Raw genomic sequence first — 24,473 nt, 5'->3', positions numbered from 1 at the left:
AGTTATTGGCACAATGGCAAACTTTGAATATTGAAACTAATTTTAAGTATATGGATTTGCTAAACAACTTCTTTGCCCCTGAGATACAGGAGCTACAAAAAGATGTGGACAGTTTGTATGCATAGTTAAAAGAAGATTTTAGAGGTACTGTGCTCATTAATCGAGTGACGAGTTTACAGAAAGATTTGTTTGCCAGTAATGAAAGATTAAAGGCACAGAAGATTAGTAAATTAAAACGTGACCATCAGGATTTTTCTACAGGCAATATCTTTGTCTGGCCGAGGCATAATGGGTCCTCACAGAGTGCCTCAGCCAGTAAAGTGCGTACTACGTCAAGACGTCAACGTGGAGAGTTTGAGCAAGGAGAACAAGCTAGAAATTAATCAGAGGTGTCCGCCAATGCGAGTGTCACTTTACCGACGAAAGGAACTGCTTCTACAGAAACTATTCCTCCAGTAGCATTGGAAACAGACTGCTCTGCCTTCAATATAGTTTCAGAACCATTCGCCAGATGTGAGAATGAAATAGAGGGTTTACAGGGCCATTCCGGTGACGATAGGATTATATCGTCAGTGAGTGCCATGCATTCAGCAGGACAGTCGATACCAGAGGGAGAAGGGATTTCAAGCGGCATGAATATAGCAACATTGACAGAGCCAGGAGCGAGACCAAAAACCACACGAGGGCGGCAACATTTTTTGGAAAAACTTCCTGCACCGGTGAAAAAACGAGGGCCATGGAAGCGTTCGCTAAGCGAGGGGAGAGACCCCAACAAAAAGAGAAGGACTCACGAATGACTTTTAGTGATTTTGATGGTATGGTGTTTAATTTATCATCTTATCAGCTAAATGAGGATGAGATTAATGTATTGAACAAAGGTTTAACCTTTGTTCCAGGAAAAACAAGTATTTTTAAGGAGATTGTTGTAGACATAGCCCTATTTTGTAGGAATTTAGCTCTGAGAAGTGTTTACAATGATGTTACTGGAAATGTTATGGACAGTGAAAGTTTTGTTACCACTTTAAGACAGCCTAGTACATTTATACCATCCTTTACACCAGCAATGAACATGTTTCTAAAAAGTTGTGAGAAAGATCTGATACACTATTTTGGAACTCAAGAGCAGAATAGATACTATAATCTCACTAAACAACAACAGACAGCTTTAAGGGGTTTATGTAACAACAGAGATATTGTGATTAAAACAGCGGACAAAGGAGGGGCAGTGGTTGTCCTAGATAGTGAATTCTATCATTTTAAAATTAGGGACATGCTGTCTGACAATACCACCTATACACCCATTAACCCCATAGTTGTACACAGGGTGGTAGAGGATGTGCATTTGGCTATACGGAAGTTGCACTTTGACATGTTGATAGATGAAGATCTATTAAAATTTCTGCTGATTAATAAACCTAGAACACCAGAGTTCAAAGCTTTGCCTAAGATTCACAAATCTTTGGAGAACCCACCCTTTAGACCAATAGTTTCGGGCAGAGGGTGGGTCACAGAAAACATATCCATTTGGTTGGAACATACATTGAGACCATATGTGGACAAAATACATAACATTTTGAAGGACACGAAACAATTTTTTGGAAATAGAGCATATGAGTTGGAAGGATTTCAAGGGAACACCATTATGGTCACTTTGGATGTACAAAGCCTTTTTACTGTTATAGGCAACAGCTATGGCATACACGCCATTAAACATTTTTTGTGTAAAATGGGAGAGGAAGAACACAAGGTTACCTTAATATGCACCTTATTGTCTCTAGTTTTGGAGAATAACATATTTATAGGTGGACAGCAGATCTATAGACAAGCACAGGGGGTTGCCATGGGCACCCCCTGTGCTAATACCTATGCTAATTTGGTCCTACACTATTGGGAGGCTGAGACAATCACTAATAATGTTAACTGGACAAAGTATGTAGGCGCTTATGCAAGATTTGTAGATGATGTCTTTTTGTTTTGGAGAGGTGATGAGGATATGTTAAATAGTTTTTTAAATTATCTGCACACCACAACTTCATTTTTAAGATTCACTATGACACATTCCACAAAACAAATAGATTTTTTAGATACTAGGATCACCCATGACACAGGAGGTTATTCCTCTACTCTGTATAGAAAAGATTGTTGGACCAATCATTTACTATCATTTGATAGTATGCATCCCCGTTATGTTTTTCCAAACATAGTACAAGGACAGTTATGTAGGGCATCAAGATTATGTTTGGAAGATAATAAATATGAGACAGAAGTGGAAGATCTGAGGACATGCTTTAACAACAGAGGGTATAATGATAGGTTGATACAGACAAAAATAAATCACAGTGAACAGAGGAGAACCAAAGACTACAAACCTTGGTTAAAAAGCAATCGGAAAGAATTGTGTCCAAAGCCTAAATTAAGAAAAAATGATGGACTCAAGATGTATTTCACCTATAGCAGTAATATTACTGACATTCAAGCTATTGTTCAAAGGAATTGGAATATATTAAGGACAGAAGATAGGCTATGTGAGATTGTAGGCCATACACCTAGGTTTGGGTATAGACGTAACATCAATCTTAAAAGACTTATTATGTAAAGAGAAGGGGCTCCCTGTCAACACAATTAGGATGAGCAAAGCAGGAACGTTACCATGTGGAAACTGTAAAGCATGTGCCAGCATCAACAAGGATCCAACTTTTTCGCATCCAGTGGATGGGAGAAGGTTTAATTTTAAAGCCAGAGCAACATGTAGGACAACACATGTGGTTTATATTGCTGAGTGCCAAAAATGTTTGTCCTACTATGTAGGGATGACAACAAACATGCTGAAAGTTAGAATACTACAACATCTTTCCTGCATTAGGAATAAGGTAGAACAAAATGCTCTATATAAGCATGTAGAGAAGAATCCTACACACACTTTTATGTTTAAAGCCATTGTAAATGTTAGATTGGGTGTTAGAGGAGGGGACATCAAATTACATACTGAGTCTTTAGAGTCAAAATGGATTATTACACTTACTTCACATAGATACCCAGGTTTAAATGACAGGATACCTTTAAAACCTGCACTACAGAATAGGCGGGTTAAATATTAATAGCTGATTGGCTGAACTTTGTTTTTTAAATGAGTACCTGTTTGTGTTTTATTGTCTGATGAAGGGTTGGTGAACCTGAAAGCGCTTACTGTGTTGGAATATTTTATTAAACTTTTTATCCATAAAGCGGTGTCAAGCCAGTCTTTTCCTTGTTTTTTCTATCAGTTTATGCCTTTCCCGCTCTGCATCTCCTCTCCAAGGTACTACTAAAGATCATACAGGACAAACCAAGGGCAATACTGATTGCACCAGACTGGCCACGCCAGCACTGGTACCCCCACTTGCGCAAAGTTTCACTGTTGGCACCATGACACCTGCCTCAGACCCCTGCCCTGCTGTCCCAACAGGGGGACCAGATTCTGCACCCATAATTTCAAACCCTGAACCTGGCTAATTACCTGATCTCTCCGTTACTGTCCTTCAGTAAGCAAGTGATGGATGTCATCCTGGAGGCACGGAGTACTAGTACTAGAAAATCCTATGCTGAAAAATGGAAAATTTTCTGTTCCCGCAGCCAAACTCAGGGGGTGGGCAAACCAGCGCCCACTTATCCCCATGTTCTTTAATACTTAACTGAGATGCTTCACAAGGGCCTTTCCTTTTCCTCCATCAGAATTCATGCCTCAGCCATTTCAGCTCATTACAATACAGAACCACCCCTCTTCTCTCATCCACTGCTGAAGCAGTTCCTTAGCGGGGCCAAAAACTTAAGACCACTCAGGAGAGCCCCAACTCCAGCCTGGGACCTTAACTTTGTATTGGAAAAGCTCACTCTACCTCCCTTTTGAGCCAGTTGCAAATGCAGAATTTAAATTACTTTCTTGGAAAACAGCCTTCCTTCTAGCCATCACTTCAGCAAGAAAGTTGTCTGAATTACAGGCCCTCATGACCGTGGAGTCTTTCATCATCTTACATGTTGACAGGGTGTCCCTTAGGACCAATCCCTCCTTCATGTCCAAGGTGGGTATCCAGTGTGGCCCTTAATCAGTCCATTCATTTGCCAACCTTCTTTTCTAATCCACAGAACAAAGGGGAACGAATACTGCACTCCTTGTACATGCACAGTCAACTTAGAAGATTTTACTTGGACAGGACTAAGCCTCTCAGGAAATCTGAACAGCTGCTGGTTGCATTGATGCAGGGGCAGAGGGGAAAGCCATTTCGAAGCAAACCATTTCTAAGTGGATAGGCCATTGCATTCATTTCTGCTGTAAGCATCATGGAAAAACTACCCACTGGGGATAAGACCACATTCAACCAGGGCTGCATCTACCTCTACAGCCTTTTTCAGAGGTGTCGCTGCCAGGGACATCCTAGAAGCTGCTACCTGGAGTTCTGTACATACTTTCACCAAGCATTATCAGTTGCCAGTTTTTTCTAAATCCAGAACTGGATTTGCCACTGCAGTCTTGCAGGGCCTTACAGCTGGTCCTAATGCTATCTAATTACCTCTTCCCATCATTAGCTTTGGGAATCTACCCAAACGTGATGACTGCAACAGTGAATACACTCTAACATCTACATTTATGGTATGTGTACGCAACTGTACTTTGTGTCCTGCCAGGATGGTAACAGGATCTCTCAGCTGGCCACCCTCCAATCTATCTCAAATGTGTCCATGAGCTTGATCTCCCGTGGTGTGGAGGGTACCTTACAGTTGGTGGTTTCAGGGTTTCAGGCATAACCATCTGGAGAGAGATGCCTGGATGCGCTTAGTGTGTTTTTTTGGAACCAGTTAATTTGTCTTTTGTTAGTGCGCCCTTTAACAGATCGTCTCTATTTGGTCTCAATGTTAGACAAACTCTTCTGGTATGATCAAGAGGGGAAGACCCTGTCTGCCAAGAGCATATGTTTTTGTGCCCCTCAAAGGCCCTTTACAGTAAACTAACAAGCAGAAAGATGTGGTTTTAATAAGTCTTATAGTCCTTTCCAGGATTCACATAGAAATAGCTCCCTCAGGGGCAGAGGGGGAAACTGGAATGGAAGACTCCATCCTTGTGGCAGAGATGATCTGCAGAACCAGGGATCTAGAGGTGGTTGGAAAAACCAAGGCTCTAGAGATTCTTTCTCAGGAAGGGCCCCATCAGCATTCCTGAAAGGAGACCCAACTGTCCTGCTTTGGAGGCAGTCTGGAATCAGTTATCCCTGCAGCAGAGAACCTGGCTGTCCATCACAAAACATTCATGGGTGCAGAGGATTATATTCAGAGGGTCTGATGTCATTTTCCTTAGTTCTTCAACTTGGGGTTTTTGATCTGACCCCTGGATGTGACCCGGCTGCTTTCCAAATGTTTAGGTTCCTCCCCTACCCATAATGCCCCCAGATTACTTAAGATCTCGTTTGCAACTCTGTCAGGAAGCCTTGTGATCTGTACGCCCAAGCTCCGCTGATAGTTACTCATCTATTTTTATTTTTATTTTTTTTTTTTTTTTTTTTTTTTTTTAATACAGATAAGTCAGTTAATTATCTTTTCTGTTTTTATTTTCTTTCCTGTATCTTCTGGTTTATATTATAAAAAAAAGTTTGTCCATTCCTGCAGGACTGTTCTTTACCTCCTTCTTTTCTTCTCTAACCTTAATATGCCTGATAAAACCATTAAGGTTTAAAAAGTGCACTTCTGTAGGCACAAGTTTCCTTTATCTGATGGCCCACAGGGAGTACATGTATTATTTTGGTCCTTCTCATCTTGAAACCCCCCTGCCCTGTGAGGGGTTTCACCCATGTGCTTTGTCTGACCGCAGAAACATCTGCCCCAGTCGGTGGTGGTTTTAATTCAGGGACTTAGACCCCCACCAAGAAGCATAAAGATGTCCAGAAACACAGGAAACATTCCTGTAAAATTTGGCCTTGACATTCAGTGAGCCTCCCAAAAAGGCTCCCAGAGCATTGGATCCGAAATCCTCAGACCAGAGTAAGTTTGCCAACTCATCTTCTTGTACCCGAGCTCCTCTTGCTTCCTTGGGACTGACTCTTGATACAAAGGGATCGCCCTTTCTGGACAGATCCCCTGAAAGATCCTCTAGACCACCTTTTGGATTTTCTGTCAGGTCTTCCCATAGCCTCTCCGGATCTGAGGTGGATAGACTTGAGGCAGTTCCTTCAGACACGCATCCAGATTGGGGTTTTACCAGCTCCATCCCCCACCAGGTTTGTGAATCGACTTTTTCCTTTCAGACCTGATGTCCTTCAAGGATGCATCTGCAGTCATAACAAATGGGTTGTCCTGTCGTCAGGCAGCCCTTTGGTCGGCCGGATTCCAAAGTCTGGGTCCGGCTTCGGCTGATGTCGCACTTCACCCGACGTCATCTCTGCTGGTCTTCGGGTATAAAGGCATCAGCCGACGCCATTTTCCTCAGTCTTTCTTGCCGCGTGGCGCCCGAAGCAGAAGCTGTTCGCAAGTGCCGGTCGGTCAGATCCAGAGATTACTACTACCGAATACTACTTGAAGACTTCTAAAAGCTAAGTACCCCGTTGGGGACTCTTTCTTGCCTCAGCCGATGTCAGAAAAAGTCAATAACTGTTTAACTTGTGGGAAACAAATACCTCATAAAGATTTCCACTCTTATTGCCTGCCTTGCTTAGGCCCAGACCACGACGTAGCAGCCTGTTCGGCCTGTGCTTCCTTCAACCGACGAACACTTAGGTGTCGGTCGGAGTTTGCTGAACAGTTTTTCGGCTCAGATTTTGCGTACATTATGCCGTCGGATCCTCCGACTACCCAAATTGTTAAAAAACGCAAAGAAAAAGACCGACACTCGCGGCCTGCGGTTTCGGCCGAAACCACGGTTAAGCAAGCCGCGAGTGTCTCGGTTTCGGCCGAAACCGAGAAAACAGGTCAATCTTCAGCCGAATCCATGACTACTACTGAGGCTCCTGCTTCCTTAGTTGAATCGGCCTCAGAAGTTTTGCCTACTACTGTGGATCCTAGTGATTTATCAGACACCATCCCTTTGGATGTCTCTACCCCAGCACGTGGTGCTGCTAGGCCTCCTGCAGCCATGTCTATTAAGGCCTTTGCCAGGGCTAAAGCAGCCAAAACTGTTAAATCAGTGCCTGTTAAGCCCCCCTCACACAGGCCCACTTCTAGTTCACAAATGCTTACTCTGGCAGAGGATTTAATATCCTTAATTAGGGGATCACAATCTCACCCAGACAGGGCCTCTCAGCCCCCAGAAAAGAGATCTAGAGCAGAGCCCCCCGAGCCAGTGTCCTCTGATGATTCTGCGGATGACTCAGACATTACAGACCAGCCAGAGGCTCCTTTATCTACTTATGAAGATTTAGATGCTGAAGAATCCATTCCATCTGCCTCTCCACCAGAGGAATTTTCCTTTGGGGAAACCTTACATGCCATGAGAGAACAATTCCAATGGCAGGGACAAGATTTCTCAGATTCAAGAAAAAGGCTTAGGACATTTCTGCACTTACCACAACATAGGCCCTTAGCTATACCTCCAGTACTGCCTGTTGTGGATGATGCATTTAATGATGTTTGCACAGCTCCTGATACTTTACCTCCAGCCCCTGCCAAACCAGATAGATTTTACAGGGTGCCAGACACTCATCACCACCTATACAAGGCCCCACTTGCAGATCCTGAGACTATATCCCAGGGGCCCAAGGCAGTAGCCTCGACCTCAGCAAAAAACCCTACTCCTTCTGAAAGGGAATCCAGGTCCTTAGGGAGATGGGGGAAAAAAGTTTACACCTCTGCTACTCTCTCGGCTAGAGCTTTAAACTGTCAGTTTCATATGATCCATTACCAAGAGTTTATGCTTGATCAGTTAACTAAGAAGCTGTCCTCTGATGACTCCTTAGATAAGAAATATGTTTTAGAAATGGTGAATAACATCCAACAGGTTAGTAACCATTCTTTAAAATGTGGCTATGATGCACTGGAGGCTTCATTTAGATCAGCCATGACTGGCACAGTGATAAGAAGGCATGCATGGTTGAAAGAACAGGTCTTGCCGGATCATGTTAAAGCAAAGCTGTTAGATGCTCCTATGGATAAGGCCAGTCTATTTGGTACACCTGCTCAGCAAGTAATGAAGAAAATGGAAGAGAAGGCAAAATCTGTACAAACATTTATGGATTTCTTACAGGTTCAGCCCCCAAGGTTTAGCATGAACTGACCTGCCAAAAATTGGTCCTTTCCAGACTCCTCAAAATCTCAGAGGCAGGAATAGACGCTCTAGAGGCAGAAATCAATCCAGAGGAGGTGCCTACAGAGGACGACAGTGGCAAGGCAATAACCGAGGTACAGACACAACCACTGCCACTGCAACAGGACAATCACAGTGACTTGGCTCTGACACCGCCTACCAGGGAGCAAATAGCAGCACCTTTAGGCGGAACGTTAGCATTATTTTCGAAAAATTGGCACTATATCACAAAAGATAAGTGGATTTTGCAAACCATAGACCAAGGCTACAGGTTCCACTTCCACACCTTACCAGTAAAAAGAGGAATGCCAAACCTACCTCCAAATCAAAAAACAGAAGCTCTAAACCAGATAGCGGAATTAACAAAGATGAGAGCTGTGGAAAGAGTACCAATAACAGAACAGGGCAAAGGATTCTACTCCAGACTCTTCCTAGTACCAAGAAAAGAGAAAAGTTGGAGACCTATTCTCGACCTGTCCGTCTTAAACACATACATCATTGTCCCAAAATTCAAAATGCTGACCCTACAGCAACTTCTTCCCATGCTGGGCAAGGAGTGTTGGCTGGTAACTCTAGATCTCAAGGAGGCATACCTGCACGTCCCCATACGACCAAATTGCAGAAGATACCTCAGATTTCTTGCAGGATCAGAGCATTATCAATTCTCAGCATTGCCCTTTGGCTTATCTACTGCGCCCAGAGTATTCACAAAATGCCTGGCATCAGTAATCGCTTACTGCAGGCTACAGGGAATCCAAATTTATCCATACCTGGACGACTGCCCGTTACAAGCGGACAACAAAAGCAAGCTGACAACAGATTTACAAAGAGTCATTTGCTTACTACAAGCCCTGGGATACACAGTGAATTTACGAAAGTCAAGGCTGATACCATCCCAAACAAGAACTTTCTTGGGTGCGGAATTGGACACAGTAAAACAAATGGCATTCCTAACTGCAGAAAAACAAAAACAACTCCCTCTTTACTTCTTGGCATTAACAAAGCAGGACAAACTAACAGCAAGAAAAGTACTGCAGGCCTTGGGCTTCATGGCATCATGCATAATCTTGGTCCCACATGCCAGACTGCATATGAGAAAGCTACAGTGGTACCTAAAGAATTTATGGTCTCAACACAGGCACAGCTTAGAAACCGAAATCCCACTAATCCCATGCCTGAAACAGGAGTTCCTATGGTGGGCTCAAGCATGCCAATCAAACCCAGGCTTACCCTTCCACAACTTTCAAGCAAGCCAAACCATCACAACGGACGCCTCAGACCTAGGCTGGGGGGGCGCACATGTTGGACAAATGCATACAAGGATTGTGGACTCAAGACCAGCTGCACCTGCACATAAACCAAAAAGAAATGCTGGCAGTAAAACTAGCAATCCAGAAATTCAGACCATTCCTCAAAGAAGGCCATTTAATGATAAGGACAGACAACACCACAGTCATGTGGTACATCAACAAACAGGGAGGCACTCATTCATACCCCCTATGCAGAATGACTCTGGACCTTTGGAATATGGCTCTGAGCTACAACATCCAGTTACAGGCAATATTTGTGCCGGAAAAAGAAAACACCCTAGCAGACATGTTAAGCAGAACCACCTCGGATGCTCACGAATGGATGCTACACCCGGACATCTTCAAGGCCATCACAAGGAAATGGGGAATGCCACAAATAGACCTATTCGCATCCCCACTCAATCACCAGCTCAAAAAATTCTGCACAAGGACATACCACCCACTTGCATGGAAGGTGGACTCTCTATCCTTCAGTTGGAAAGGCCTGACAGCATATGCATTTCCACCTCTTCCTTTGATGCACAAGGTACTACTGAAAATCAAAGAGGAACGCCCAAGGATAATCCTGATAGCTCCAAATTGGCCAAGACAACACTGGTATCCATTGCTGAGGAGCATGTCTCAGGGGAGAATGTGGTCAATACCCTGATGCCTTGATGTTAACTCAGAACAACTACAACATCATGCACCCAAACCTAAAAACCTTGCAACTGACTGCCTGGAACATCACATAGCAGCAACTAACCCAGACCTATCCCAAAGGGTTAAAGACATTATCCTTGAAGCCCGCAGACCTTCAACAAGAAGGAACTATGCAGGAAAATGGAAAAGATTTGTCATTTGGAGTACTGAAAGAGGAAAAGATGTGTCGAACATAGATATTGCTAACATCCTGGAGTACTTGGCAGAGCTTCTACATACAGGCCTGTCCTATTCCTCCATTAAGATACATGCATCAGCTATTTCAGCAGAATACAGCTTCGATCCACCTGCCTTTTCGCATCCTCTACTCAGGCAGTTCCTCAGAGGGATCAAGAATGTAAAACCTCCTAGGAAACCACCATTACCAGCATGGGACTTGAACTTTGTGCTAGAAAAATTGACACTCCCTCCATTTGAACCAGCAGCAACAGCAGATCTTCAACACCTATCATGGAAAACTGCTTTCCTACTGGCAATTACTTCAGCAAGGAGGGTTTCGGAACTACAGGCCTTAATGGCAGTACCACCCTTCCTAATCTTCCATCAAGATAGGGTGTCCATGAGAACTAATCCTACATTTATGCCTAAGGTGGTATCCAGAGTGTATTTAAACCAGGCAATCCACCTACCTACCTTCTTTCCCAATCCACAGAACAGGGGGGAAAGACTGCTGCATACCTTGGATGTACATAGACAGTTACGCTACTACCTGGACAGAACCAAAGGTGTCAGAAAAACTGACCAGCTTTTAGTAGCCTATGCAACAGGAAGGGAAGGAAAAGCAATTTCCAAACAGACAATCTCCAAATGGATAGGAAATTGCATAAGATTCTGTTACTCCTACCACGGAAAACCAATTCCACAAAACATAAGACCTCATTCTACAAGGGCTACAGCCACTACCACAGCTTTCTTACGAGGAGTGGCAACCAAGGACATTATTGAGGCGGCTACTTGGACCTCCGTGCATACATTTGCCAAGCATTATAATTTACCTCTATACTCCAGATCCCGAGCAGGGTTTGCCACTGCTGTACTGCAAGGGATCCTAACTACACCATAATTCTTCTTCCTCCTCCCCTAGTTTGGCTATGGTATTCTACCCATTTGTTATGACTGCAGATGCATCCTTGAAGGACATAGTACAGTTTTGTACCTACCATAAATGTAGATGTCCGAACAGGATAGCATCTGCAGTCAGGATTACCCAACCTCCTTCCCCTCTGTGGTACTCCTAGGGTATTTACCCTCCTAATAGCTAGCTAGGGGGGAGTCTCTTATGGTGTATTTGTTTGTATATATGTACATACATTGTTATTTTTGTGTTTGCCTTCTACTTTTTTGGAAACATTGGCATTTATCCAAAATTTAGCTTACCAAGAGGGCAACTGGCATCTGGGGCAAGAAACACTGAGGAAAATGGTGTCGGCTGATGCCTTTATACCCGAAGACCAGCAGAGATGACGTCGGGTGAAGTGCGACATCAGCGAGCGGACCCAGACTTTGGAATCCGGCCGACCGAAGGGCTGCCTGACGACAGGACAACCCATTTGTTATGACTGCAGATGCTATCCTGTTCGGACATCTACATTTATGGTAGGTACAAAACTGTACTTTGCTGCTTCTGTGATCTGACCTCCTGCTTTGAACCCTTGGGTCTGAAGGCCCTGAGAGTCCAGGTGTCTGAGCCAGCAGTGATTATCTCTTTGACAGCTTCCCTGACTCGCTGGACCTTGACCATGTCAAAGCAGAGATGGTCTTGGAGCATAAGCCTCAACATCTGTTCCATGAGGCTGACTTCGACTGCAAAGATTTCTTAGCATGATCTTCCACTAGGTATTCAACAAGCTTGGCGCAGACTCCCCCTTCAGAGTGGATGGTCGGTGAGTCTCTGGTGCGTTCTGTCCCCACAGCTTTGGCTCTGGGGAGAATATTTTCATTGTCTCCAGGCCTGTATGCATTGGTAATGATGGAGAGGATTCTCTCCTTACTAAGGTGATGTTCTTCGTGTTACACTGTTGCAGTCATCACTTTTGGGTTATCTGCTTGCAGTAGCCCTCAGTCAGCCTGATTAACAAAGTCTTGGGTGTTGCATCGGTTGCTGTCCCTTCTTCCATGACATCAGGTCATCAGGGGTATAAAGCATGCAGCCGACGGCATTACATCAGTCTTTCTTGCCATGCGGTGCCCGAAGCAGAAGCAGTTCGCAAGGGCCAGTCAGCTGACTCCTGAAATTTTCATTTTCAAGTTTCAGAACCGAAATCTTCAACTAAAGCTAAATACCCCATTGGGGAAACGTTTTCTTGCTCCTTACCAATGTCAGTAAAAGTTAATAATTGCATTACTTGTGGAAAGCAAATACTTCATAAAAATTTTCATTCGTACTGTATTCCTTGCCTAGGCCCTGACCACGACTTACCGTGCTGTTGGTTTTGTGCTTTATTTAATCAACGCACTGTCTGTCATGTGTATATTTTCACCTATAAATATTTTGGTTCTCTGTTTAATTATCCAGAAATGTCAGTTAGCCATCCAACTACTTGGATTCTGAAAAAACGCAAGGATAAAGACAGAGACAGGCCGCCGAGGTCCAAAACTGCCGACAACGCTTCTCCTAAGCCAGTTGCCAGTTCGCCGGTACTCAGTGAGGCGCTTTTGCAGCCCTTGATACCCGCTGCTTCTGATTCGCAGGCCTCTACAGACTGCCATTCGGACTCTGGTATGCCGCGAGATGCTGGAACTATGGAACCTGAGGATGTCTCTACATCGGATGGGTCCGGAGCCGCTGTGCAGGCACCGGCTTCTGAGGGTGTATTCAGGCCTACGGACTTGCATAATAAACCAATGCCTCGATCTTCTTTTAGGCCTAAATCTCAAACCATGCCTAAAAAACTGACGCCCAAGCTGCATGCTCATGCCTCTATGTCTATGTCTAAAAAAACAAATGATAAGAATGTCTGAAGATCTTTTAACTTCAATCAGGGGAAGTCAGCCTCCCCCTTCTAAGAGACCTAGGACTGAAGTTGTTTATGAATATTCTGACCTGTATTCTGATTTTTCTGAGTCTTCTGATGATCTGGATTTGCCCTTATCTACTTATGAGTATTCTGATGCAGGGGACTCTATTCCCTCTGCTTTCCCTTCAGAGGATTTTTCTTTTGGTGAAACCTTACATAGTCTAAGGGAGCATTTCCACTGGGAAAGCCAAGATTTTTCTGATTCAATAAAGAGGCTTGGGGATTTCTTACTCCTGCCTCAGCATAGGCCTTTAGCTATTCCTCCTGTATTAGACATTGTTGATGCTTTTTCGGAATCTAGTTTGGCCCCTGATTCTTTGCCTCCTGCTCCCAGAAACCCTGACAGATATTACAGGGTTCCTCATTCACGCAAGTTCCTTTTTAAAAATCCTATTGCGGATCCAGAGACTATTTCACAGGGACCCAAGGGCATTAAGGCTTCTACTTCCAAAAATCCTGCCCCTTCTGATAGAGACTCCAGGGTGCTGGATAGATGGGGTAAGAAGGTTTACACTTCTGCAACCTTGGCCATTAGGGCTTTAAACTGCCAGTTTCATATGTTAAAGTATCAACAACATGTTAGTAGATTGCTTAAACAGAAAATTATGTTGATTCCTGACTGTGCGGAAAATAAAGAATTTTAGGATTTTAATGCACTCTGCTGAACAGGTTGGAAAGCATACTTTGCAATGTGGAGTCGATTCTTTAGAGGCCTTTTGCAGGGCTGCTGTTATTGGTTCCGTGCTCAGAAGGCATGCTTGACTTAAGGAGCACACTTTACCTGTTCCTGTTAAAGCTAAATTGCTGGATGCCCCCTTAAATCAGGACCACCTGTTTGGCAACAAAGCAGAAGTTGTTCTTAAAAAGATGGAGGAAAAAGCTAAATCTATGCAAACTGTTAAAGATTTCCTTCAAGTACAGCCTCCAAGATTTAGTAGGCATTGGCCCTCTAAGAATTGGTCCTTTCCTGCCTATTCCAGGCCTTCTCAGTCCAAACCCAGAACCAGCATAACACCCAGTCTTCAGTTCCAGGGTACGCACAGGACTAAGCAGTGGTAGGCTCCCACTTCCAAATCAGGGAGTAGTAAGACCCCCCCCCCCCATGGTAAGCTGTCTTTGACTTAACTTTAAAACTTCCAAGCACTTCTCAACTTACTGCTCCTTTAGGGGGAAAAATTGCTCTGCAGGCAAAAAAGTGGGAACTCATTACCCAGGACAAATGGGTTTTAAATATAGTTTACCAAGGATACAGGTTTCACTTCCACACGTTACCAACCCCAAACGGTTGGCCAGATCTACCCCCAAATAAGTGTGCAGAGGCTTAAAAGCAAGTACTCTCTCTCAAGTATAAAGGCTATTCAAACTGCACCAGAAGAGGAAAAAGGGACAAGGTTTCTACTCGAGACTTTTCCTGGTACCCAGAAAAGACAACTCATGGCGTCCTATCGTGGACCTTTCTATCTTAAAAACCTTTTTGGTGATTCCAAAATTCAAGATGCTAACTCTTCACCAGTTGCTTCCTATGCTAGGCAAGGATTGCCTGGTTGGCAACACTGGATTTAAAGGACGCCTACCTGCACATCGCAATCAGGGAATCTTGCAGAAGGTACCTATGCTTCAAAGCAGGCTACATGCACTAATCAGTTCTCGGCACTTTCCTTTGGTTTATCTACTGCGTCCAGGGTATTCACAAAGTGCCTAGCTCCAGTCATTATATTTTGCAGGCAAAGAAATATTCAAATATACCCATATCCGGACGATTGTCTAATTCAGGCAGAAAGCCAGGACATACTTTTGAATCGTCTGGCATTTATTCAAAAGGTGCTAACTTGTCTAGGGTACACCATAAACAAATAGAAATCGCATCTTGTACCCTGTCAACAAATTGTATTCCTGGGAGCAAGCTTGAACACAGCTTCCCACATGGCTTTCCTCACGCCAGAGAAATATATTAATTTGACAACTTACTTCAAACTAATGGCCACAAAAACCCTGCTGTCTGCAAGACAAATACTGCAAGCCTTGGGGTTCATGGCCTTCTGCATTCTACTAATTCCATATGTGAGACTGCATATGAGGAAACTACAATGGTATCTAAAAAGCCTATGGTGTCAACATTTGCAAGATCTAGAAGCAATGATTTCTGTCATACCTTGCCTACAGTTAGAGTTCCTTTGGTGGGCAGAGGCTTGCCACCAAAACAAGGGACTCCCATTCACTCTAGCCCCTGCCGCCCAAACCCTAACCACAGACTCATCAGACTATGCATGGGGGGTTCACCTGGCAGGGAAGTGGATTCAGAGTAAATGGAACCAAAGTCACATGCACCTGCATATCGATCAAAAAGGTATGTTAGCTGTACAGAATGCTGTGACAGCCTTCAAGGACCACATTCTTCCAGGACAATTAATGGTAGATGGACAACACCACTGTTATGTGGTACATAAACAAGCAGGGGGGTACCCATTCATACCCCCTCTGCAGACTAACCATGGCTCTGTGGAGACAGCTTGATCTACCAAGTTTATCTACAGGCTCAGTTCCTGCCAGGAAAACTAACTACACTTGCAGATGAACTAAGTAGAAGTCTCATGGACCCACATGACTGGAAAGTGGAACCAAAGACTTTCAACATGTTGATAATTGGGGGAGCCCAGATATAGACCGGTTTGCCTCCCCCAGAACCACCAATTGGACAAATTCTGCACAAGGACTCCCCACAAACAAGCTTGGAAAGTGGATGCTCTGTCCTTCAGCTGGAAAAGTCTATCGGTTTATGCCTTTCCTCCTCTGCCTCTCCTCTCCAAAGTACTACTAAAGATCAAACGGGACAAACCAAGGATGATACTGATTGCATCAGACTGGCCACACCAACACTGGTGTGTACCCCCTGTTGCGCAGTGTCACTGCTGGCTCTGTGGCACCTGCCTCATACCCCTACCCTGCTCTCACAGCAGAAGAGCCAGATTCTGCACCCTCAGCTTCAAACCATGAACCTGGCAGCATGGCTAATTACCTAATCTCTCCGTTACCATCCCTCAGAAAACAGGTGTTGGATGTCATTTTGGAGGCAAGGAGGCCTAGTTCTAGAAAATCTTATGCTGAAAAATGGAAAAGATTCTGTGCCTGGAACCAAACTCAAGGGATGGGCACAGCAGCGCCTAATTTACCTCAGGTTCTTCAGTACTTAACTGAGATGCTTCACAAGGGCCTTTCTTTTTCCTCCATCAAAATTCATGTCTCAACCATTTCAGCTCATTACAACACAGAACCACCCCTCTTCTCTCATCCACTTCTCAAGCATTTCCTCAGAGGGGCCAAAAACTTAAGACCACCTAGGAGAGCCCCAACTCCAGCCTGGGACCTTAACTTTGTATTGGAAAAACTCACTCTTCCTCCTTTTGAGCCAGCTGCAAGTGCAGAGTTAAAATTCCTTTCTTGGAAAACAGCCTTCCTTTTAGCAATCACTTCAGCAGGAAGGGTATCTGAATTATAGGCCGTTATGGCAGTGGAGCCTTTCATCATCTTTCATGCAGACAGGGTGTCTCTCAGGCCCAATCCCTCCTTCATGCCCAATAGTAGTATCCATTGTGGCTCTTAATCAGTCCATTCATTTGCCTGCCTTCTTTTCTAATCCACAGAACAAAGGGGAATGGATACTGCACTCCTTAGATGTGCACAGACAACTTAGATTTTACTTGGACGGGACTAAACCTCGAAGGAAATCTGAACTGCTGGTGGCATTTGCTGCAGGTGCAGAGGGAAAGGCTATTTCAAAGCAAGCCATTTCTAAATGGATAGGCCATTGCATTAATTTCTGCAATAAGCACCATGGAAAATCTATCCCACAGGGGATTAGACCACATTCAACCAGGGCTGCATCTACCTCTACAGCCTTTCTCAGAGGTGTCCCTACCAGGGACATACTAGAAGCTGCTACCTGGAGTTTTGTACATACTTTCCCCAAGCATTACCATTTGCCAATTTTCTCTAAATTTAGAGCTGGCTTTGCCACTGCAGTCTTGCTGGGCCTTATAGCTGGTCATAATGCTGTCTAAATTCCTCCTCCCATCCCATGGTACACTTACCATAAATGTAGAAGTTCGAGTATTTTCACTATTGCAGACTTGGTTACCCTCCCTTCAGCCTCCTGACTTCTTTTGGCTATATCTCTATTCTCCTTTACTATGCTTAAAAGCTTTTTGGTGTATTTGCTTTTTTGTTGGAGGTAAAACCTTGCGCGCACACACACACACACACACACATATATATATATATATATGTGTGTGTGTATATATATATGTATATATATATATATATATATATATATATATATATATTTAATTGCTTCCCATTAGTGGGGCACCTGACATCTGAGGCAAGAAAAACTGATGCAATGGCATCGGCTGCATGTTTTATACCCCTGACTACTTGATGTCATGTAAGATGAGACAGCAACTGACACAGGAATGTTTTTTATACCCCTGAAAACTTGACGTCATGTAAGAGGAGACCGCAACTGACACAGGACCCAAGACTTTGATAATCAGGCCGACTGAGGACTACTGCAAGCAGATAACCCAAATTTGATGACTGCAACAGTGAATACACTTGAACATCTACATTTATGGTAAGTGTACACAACTGTACTGTCTGTGATCAACACCGGCTCCCCCTGTCCATGAGCAACAAGGGTTGCCACCCCAGGGGGCGTATTTGCGGTCTCTCATCCAGTTATCTAGGTTGCGTTTGAATAGGGTCAGTGAGGAGGTGTGTTTTGCATGAAGGGAGAGTCTATTCCGGAGAAGCGGCAGTCTCGGAGACATATTTTTCTTTCCATTATGATCTGTTAATATCACAAGTGAGGTTAAGATCTCTAGAGCAAGTGACTCTTGAGCCATTTGACTTGCAGATGTACAGCATTTCCATTGGGGCAGGGTTGGAGATTACCCTATAGGCCAAGCACAAGTTACCTCTCAGCAGCCTATAATATACAGTGTAAAGTGACAGGGCTTTCAGCCTGTCCATTTAGGTCATGGTTTGGATTCCCTGTGTCTTTTAGTGAGAAACCTCTGAGGTTTCTCCAGCTGCTGCAGGTGTTTGGTGAGGTACATGCAAAAGGATGCATTATACTCTATTAGTGGCCTAATGAGAGTCGAGTACAGTGGAGTTATCTCCCTTGACCTGGATGCTGTGCTGCTGCTTATGAGGTGCGCTACGTAAAAGGCTTTCCTTACCACTGTTGAATCTTGGCGGTCAAAGTTCAGATTGCTGTCAACCTGTGTTACCAAGTCTCGCAGAACTGGGTTGGAAATCATGGGAGTGCTGTCAGTATTGTAATTTGTAGGGAATTCCATTTTGCCAGAGGGAGTAATGCATTTTTTGCATTAGATTTAGAACATGGCTTTGGCACCAATCATTTGATTGTTAGCCATTCTTGTAATATGTTGACATCATTGGGGGACTCCAGTCAGCGAACTTTATGAGCCAAAGGCCATCTGTTTTGGCCTCGACTTCAGAGAAATAGATGCCAGACAGTAAGGGTCCCAGCACAGACCCCTGTGGTACTCCAGTGACAGATTTACTGTTGTTGGTGGCATCATCAATTTTGACCGTGTTCTGTTGATGAGCCAGTTGGCTACACATCTAGTAACTTAAGGGTTAATCCCTATATGGGGGAGTTCTCAATGATGCTAGAGTGGGGAATTATGTCAAGAGCCTTGACAAGGTCAAGATAGGATGTGTGCACTGTCTTACCTTTGTCCATAGCTTTAGTGACATTCTCAAAGAAGTCTACCAGGATTAATAAGCATGATCTACCCTTAATGAAGCCAAATGGGATTGGGTCCAGTGTTTGGTGGTTGCCTGTGTCCTTGTTTATAAGGTCCATGATGATTCTTTCCATGGCCTTGCAGATGAGGCTGGTTAGACTTATGGGTCTGTAGTTCCCAGGATCAGTTAATGCCCCCCCCCCCTTTGTGCAGGGGAATTACTGTTTCTGTTCTCCATTCTGCAGGCACATAGCCAGCTCTTAAGCTATGATTAAAGAGAACGTCAAGTGGGTCCACTAGTTCTTGTTTTAGATGGTTTAGTAAACATCTTGGGATGGCCGGCCATGGTGGTGCAGCGGTTAGTGTTGCCGCCTCACAGCAAGAGGTTCTCTGGTTTATTCCTCTGCTTGGTTGCCATCTGTTCAGAGTCTGCATGTCCTCCCAGTGGTCGTGTGGGTTTCCTCCCATATCCCAGAGACGTGCTGTAGGTGGATTGGACACTCTAAATTGGTCCTAGGTGTGAGTGAGTGCATGTGTGTGCCTTCTGTGGAAAGTTGGGTGCCGGGCTGGCAACTTGACACCGTAAAACTCTACTGCCAGTCATGAGCAGACAGGTGATCCGCTGTGGCGACTCCTAACCGGGAAAAGCCGAAAGAAGAAGTAAACATCTTGGGATATAGTCTGGTCCCATTGGGGCTGTATTTTTGGCCTTGGCAAGCGCAGAAATTACCTGTTCTGTACAGATGCTAGGCAGAGGACTGGTATCAGGTATGCTTTGGGATGCGATATGTGGGGATAGGGGATGAAGTTTGTACTGAATCTGTCAGCTAACAAGTTGGCAATATCTTCTGGTAAATAGTACAAGGGATCCCATCTACAACCAGTTTGGCACATAGCTGGGCAGTGCTTTTTAGACTTTGGATGTAGTATAAAGAATGCCTTATGATTGTTCTTGGCTAGGGATGTGATTTTAGTTTCATAATTTGCTATAGAAGACTTTACAAGATTTCTGATTTTCCTGTTTTAGTCTTAGGAGGGAACTCTTCTTCTGCACAGTGATATCCCTCTTGCTTTTGGACAACAGTTTCTTCCTCTTGTTACATAATCTGTTTATACTTGAAGTACACCACAGTGGCTTGCTTTCACGGAAAGACCTAGTTTTGATCCGGTGAAGTACAGCAGAGTTAATGTAGTCACTTAAGTGTTTGTACAGGGCATTTGAGTACACTTCTGCATAGTGATCATCGGTGTCTGCCATTGTAGGTGCAATGAATTTTATCATTTATTTAGTTTTTCTAACCATCGCTTAGTACTCTGTAGTTAGTGTTGGTGATGTTTTGTTTTATAATTTTTGTTCCAATGAAGGTGTAGTTCCAGTCGTTACTTCAAATGAGACCGATTTGTTGTCTGACCTAACCAGGGAAGGTATCACGCATGACGTAGTTTAGTTACCCCCCCCCCATGTTGGTGAGTACTGTGTCCAGAACATTAGAGCCCCTACTGTGGGTGCATACCATCTGTTCCAGAATATTTGTGTTAAAGTCCAGGAACCTCTGGGCAAGCATGTTTTTGGTCATGTATGTCCCCCAGTCTATGAAAGGATAGTTGAAATATCCCATGACTAAGGTTTTGGGCAGTATGGCGATGGACTCCAGTAAATGTAGATTGGTGGTGTGTTTATCTTGGTTCCTGGTGAGGGATCTGTAGCTAGCATTGATGTGGTATGGTACTCTCCCAATTGTTAATTGAACTTGGAGTAGCTCAAGAGAGTCATGCTGTTTGACCCTTCTCGGTGTATTTGGTTTTAATGAAGATGGCTATACCTCAGCCTTTGGTTTCCTCTTGATCATTTTGAGATCTGAACGTGTGGAAGGCATTGTAGCTTTGCACGGTAGGGTGCTCTCAACAGCCTTGAGCCATGTCTCAGTAACTGCACAGAAGTTGGTATCCTCCAAGGTGAGGAGTGCTTCCAGGGAGTGCAGTTTTGTGTTTAAACTCGTAGCATTAAGCAATACGACCCTGAGTTTGTCTGTTAGATTTCTCATGGGATATTGGGATCCCAAAAAAGCTTGATGTTTTTGGATGGGATGTGACCAAAAAGCTAAGTGTAGCATCCAGTAAGTCACCCTCATGCAGAATTCTTAGTTACTGTATCCAGTTGTTATAAGCAGCATTCACAATGTTAAAATCTCATTTATTGTAAAGTCTGTCATTGTCAAACCTAGCCTAAATCTTGCAGTTATAAACAGCTGTATCTGTGAGTAAGATGCCTCCTCCCTTATCCACTTTAATGTCGTCATCTCTGCTCAGATATTTTAGAGCAGCCAGTTCCTCTCTGATATTGTACTTCTTCTTCCTAGGCGATTTACTGAAGGCCCTGCGGATATCTGCTTCATATTTGCTCTCATACGTGCTGAGGGTGGGGTGCACAGGGGAGCAAAAGCCACTGGACTTTTTTTGCGTTTTATGCCATTGTCATTTCTGTCAGTGTTCCGTCTGTCCTTATTTGTATCATTGAAATATACTCTTAAGATTGTTTCCTCACATACAATTTAACATTTATCATAGGTTCCACCAAGTTACTTCTATTAAGAAGTATAAAAGTCAAACCCTTTCTTTAAGATTTCTTACTTTAGCTGAGTCAAAGGTTTTGATGAAGTGGTTCCAGACCTTAGTCCTATTTTGTTGTTTGTTCTGGTGGGTCCCTTTTCTTTTGCCAATCTGTCCAAGTCCGTTAGTTGCCTGGCCCCTTCATGTTCTTGGTGAAAATTCTTCCAATTGTCTTCCACATTTCCCTAGTCAGCAATAGTTGTGGCCAGTGTCCCTTGTGTTTCAACGTCTTGATAGGGTGTTGGTGGTGAAGTTTATCATACTTCGAGTGCTTATCAAAATGTTTTCCAGTATTATGTCTAGTTGGGTATGTCCTCCTCCTGTGTAAGTATGATGGCTTTGTGTTTCCTGCTTGTCCCCAAAGTCCCTGTTGATTTTCTTTCCATTTTCTTCTCCTTAACGTTGTTTTCAAAGTCATTGAGACTGTTTTCATGATCTGAAAATCTGGAAGGGAAGTTAGGGTTGTCCTTGCATACATTTTCCAGGTTTAGGATATTGCTAATAGTCCATTTCTGCTAGGGTTTGTTTTACCTAAGGAAGATCCCAATCATCTTGAGACTAGCATCCTTCAAAACTGTGCCCATTTCTCAAGTCCTCCTCCATGCTGTTCCATGCGAATCTCTTAAACAGCTTTATTCCCTTAGGAATCTTTTCTTTTTCAGTACTGCTCTTGAGGTAAATTTCTTCCCAGTATAGTCCTTCCAGTCTTTTTAGTTTATTCGAGGAGGAGAAAGTTGTCTGTAGGATGTTGTCTCTTGGTGAAGTGTATGTATGGTCGTAATGCTCTGTGTGCTGGGTTACATTTACCCAGGAAGTGTGTTTTCAGAAGTTTAACTGCCTTTAAATAACTGAACTGTTGAATATAATTTATTAGATAAAGAGCACTGTTCAATCTGCCTACTAAACTGAATAAACTACTTAAAACTTCAACAAGGTGTCTTTATTTCTCCCATAGGAAGGGTGTCAGAGAGGGCATCTCCTAGATCTGCTAGCTAAAATGAATTTGTCTAGACTAATCCTTTGTACTGTTTCTTTTTAACAGATATGTAAATAATCACCATTGTCTCATTTCTACATCATTACTCTGTATGTTTGTCTTAGTTTTTATTTGCCTATGGTCTGGGATGTGTTTCATAGCTTTGATTTCAATTCATATGCTCTTATGAAGTACAGTTTCTATTCTGCCTTGCCCATTTATTTATCTTGGGAGATAAAATGTAAATTCTGTCTAAATTTCTTCTAGCAAAATCACATCTTACATACCAGATATTCTCATGTGTGTCTTTAGAAATCTGTCCTCTCACTGTGTTATCCCTTCTAGGTTCCCTTGCTATATTCTAGTCCCCACTCACAAATAATCCCTTATTTTTTATTAATTTTTTTTTAATTTTAAGCTTATTTTTTCCTCATTTTCCTAAGCTTTGTAATAGTTTTTAGGTGCAATATATATGCATGACAGTAGGATCCTTGACCCTGCAACAACCCCTAATACCCAAAGTCTACGTCCACCATTACTGTTTTCCTCCCTTATTTATCACTACTGCAGACCTTCTTTTAATAACTCTTGTAACTCCACTTTCCCTTTGTCCCCTAATCCTTTGCTGAATGCCTCTTCTGAAATCCTTTGTTAAATTCACATGCTCATTTCTGTTTAAACGCATCTCCTGTAACGTTGCTGTTTGTACCCTGCAGAACTTGAAAATTCATTACTCTGCTTTTAGTCTATATCAGTATAGCCATTTACTTTTCATGTTAATATTGACAAAGTAATCATTCTGATAAAATATATTAACTCCCACATGTACTTGACAGTTTTGAATGCGTTTCCAACTTGCATCTTTCTTGTCATATTTATTCAAACACATATCATGTTTTCTCAGACATTTTGGTTCAATAAAAACGCTCAAGAAACAAAAAAACTAAATACACTTTAAAACATTCAACCATTTAATCTCAAAGAAAATGACTGAAGTTATATGCACTTTTAAAAAAGGAATTTTACCTTTCCAGACAACTGGAGTGGAGACCAGAACAGAGAGAGGTATGTTGGGACTGGGCGAGGGAGACAGCCTGAGAAAGTTTTAGGTCATGGTGGTTGCTGAATATGAGGAATATTTCTTACTGATCTTTGATAGTAAATATACACCTTCTGTTTAAATTGAGTTACTTTGTGTGTAAGTGGGTTTTGTCATGGATCCTGTTTGAAAATGGGTCTTTGAATAGTGTATTCATATGTGGGCTTATGAATAAATAAGAGTAAATAAAATTACAAAATATTGTTCTAACCTTGTTAAGTAGTTGTCTTTAGGAGACTGTCTGCCACTTTTGTATGTGCACAACAGCCCACTTGATTCTTTTAATGGAATGGTTTGTATATTTAATTTCCATTAAACATAAATGTTAATGTTTGTCTTCTGTAACAGAACGTTTGAGGGCAGAAGATGGACAGCCAATGGTTTTGAAGCTTAAGGACTGGCCACCAGGAGAAGATTTCCGGGACATGATGCCAGCAAGGTAAGGACATTGCATTTCACTTTGGTTGCTTCATTTGTACATCTGATTTACCTGAGATTTTAGCCAGCATGTAATCTGACTCTTGATAAGTAATCTAATGACCATAGGCACATATTTAATTCTGGTTTTATGAGGTGAACAGATGGTTGCAGGTGCTGTTTAGTAGAAAGCCTTGTTTGTTCTGGTATACCTGTAGTGTTCATTCACAATGTTTCAGTGGCATATGGGTTCTGTAACTGCGCAACCAACCTATGCTGACAGCTTTCCAGAGTTCAGAATCCACTCC

General features: G+C 43.1%; 1 protein-coding gene across 1 annotated transcript in view; it reads left to right on the top strand.

Moving 5' to 3' along the window:
* Window positions 1–24,473, top strand: part of LOC122790519 (lysine-specific demethylase 3B-like) — a 1,629,922-nt gene that overhangs the window by 493,746 nt on the left and 1,111,703 nt on the right. The window contains exon 5 of the mRNA XM_044058070.1: window positions 24,097–24,187. Coding sequence (XP_043914005.1) covers window positions 24,097–24,187 — 91 coding nt within the window. The remainder of the gene's footprint in view (window positions 1–24,096; window positions 24,188–24,473) is intronic.

The sequence above is a fragment of the Protopterus annectens genome, chromosome 16.part0, assembly GCF_019279795.1.
Source record: "Protopterus annectens isolate FY-2018-M chromosome 16.part0, PAN1.0, whole genome shotgun sequence".
NCBI lineage: Eukaryota > Metazoa > Chordata > Ceratodontiformes > Protopteridae > Protopterus > Protopterus annectens.
This window is presented reverse-complemented; position numbering and strand designations above follow the sequence as displayed.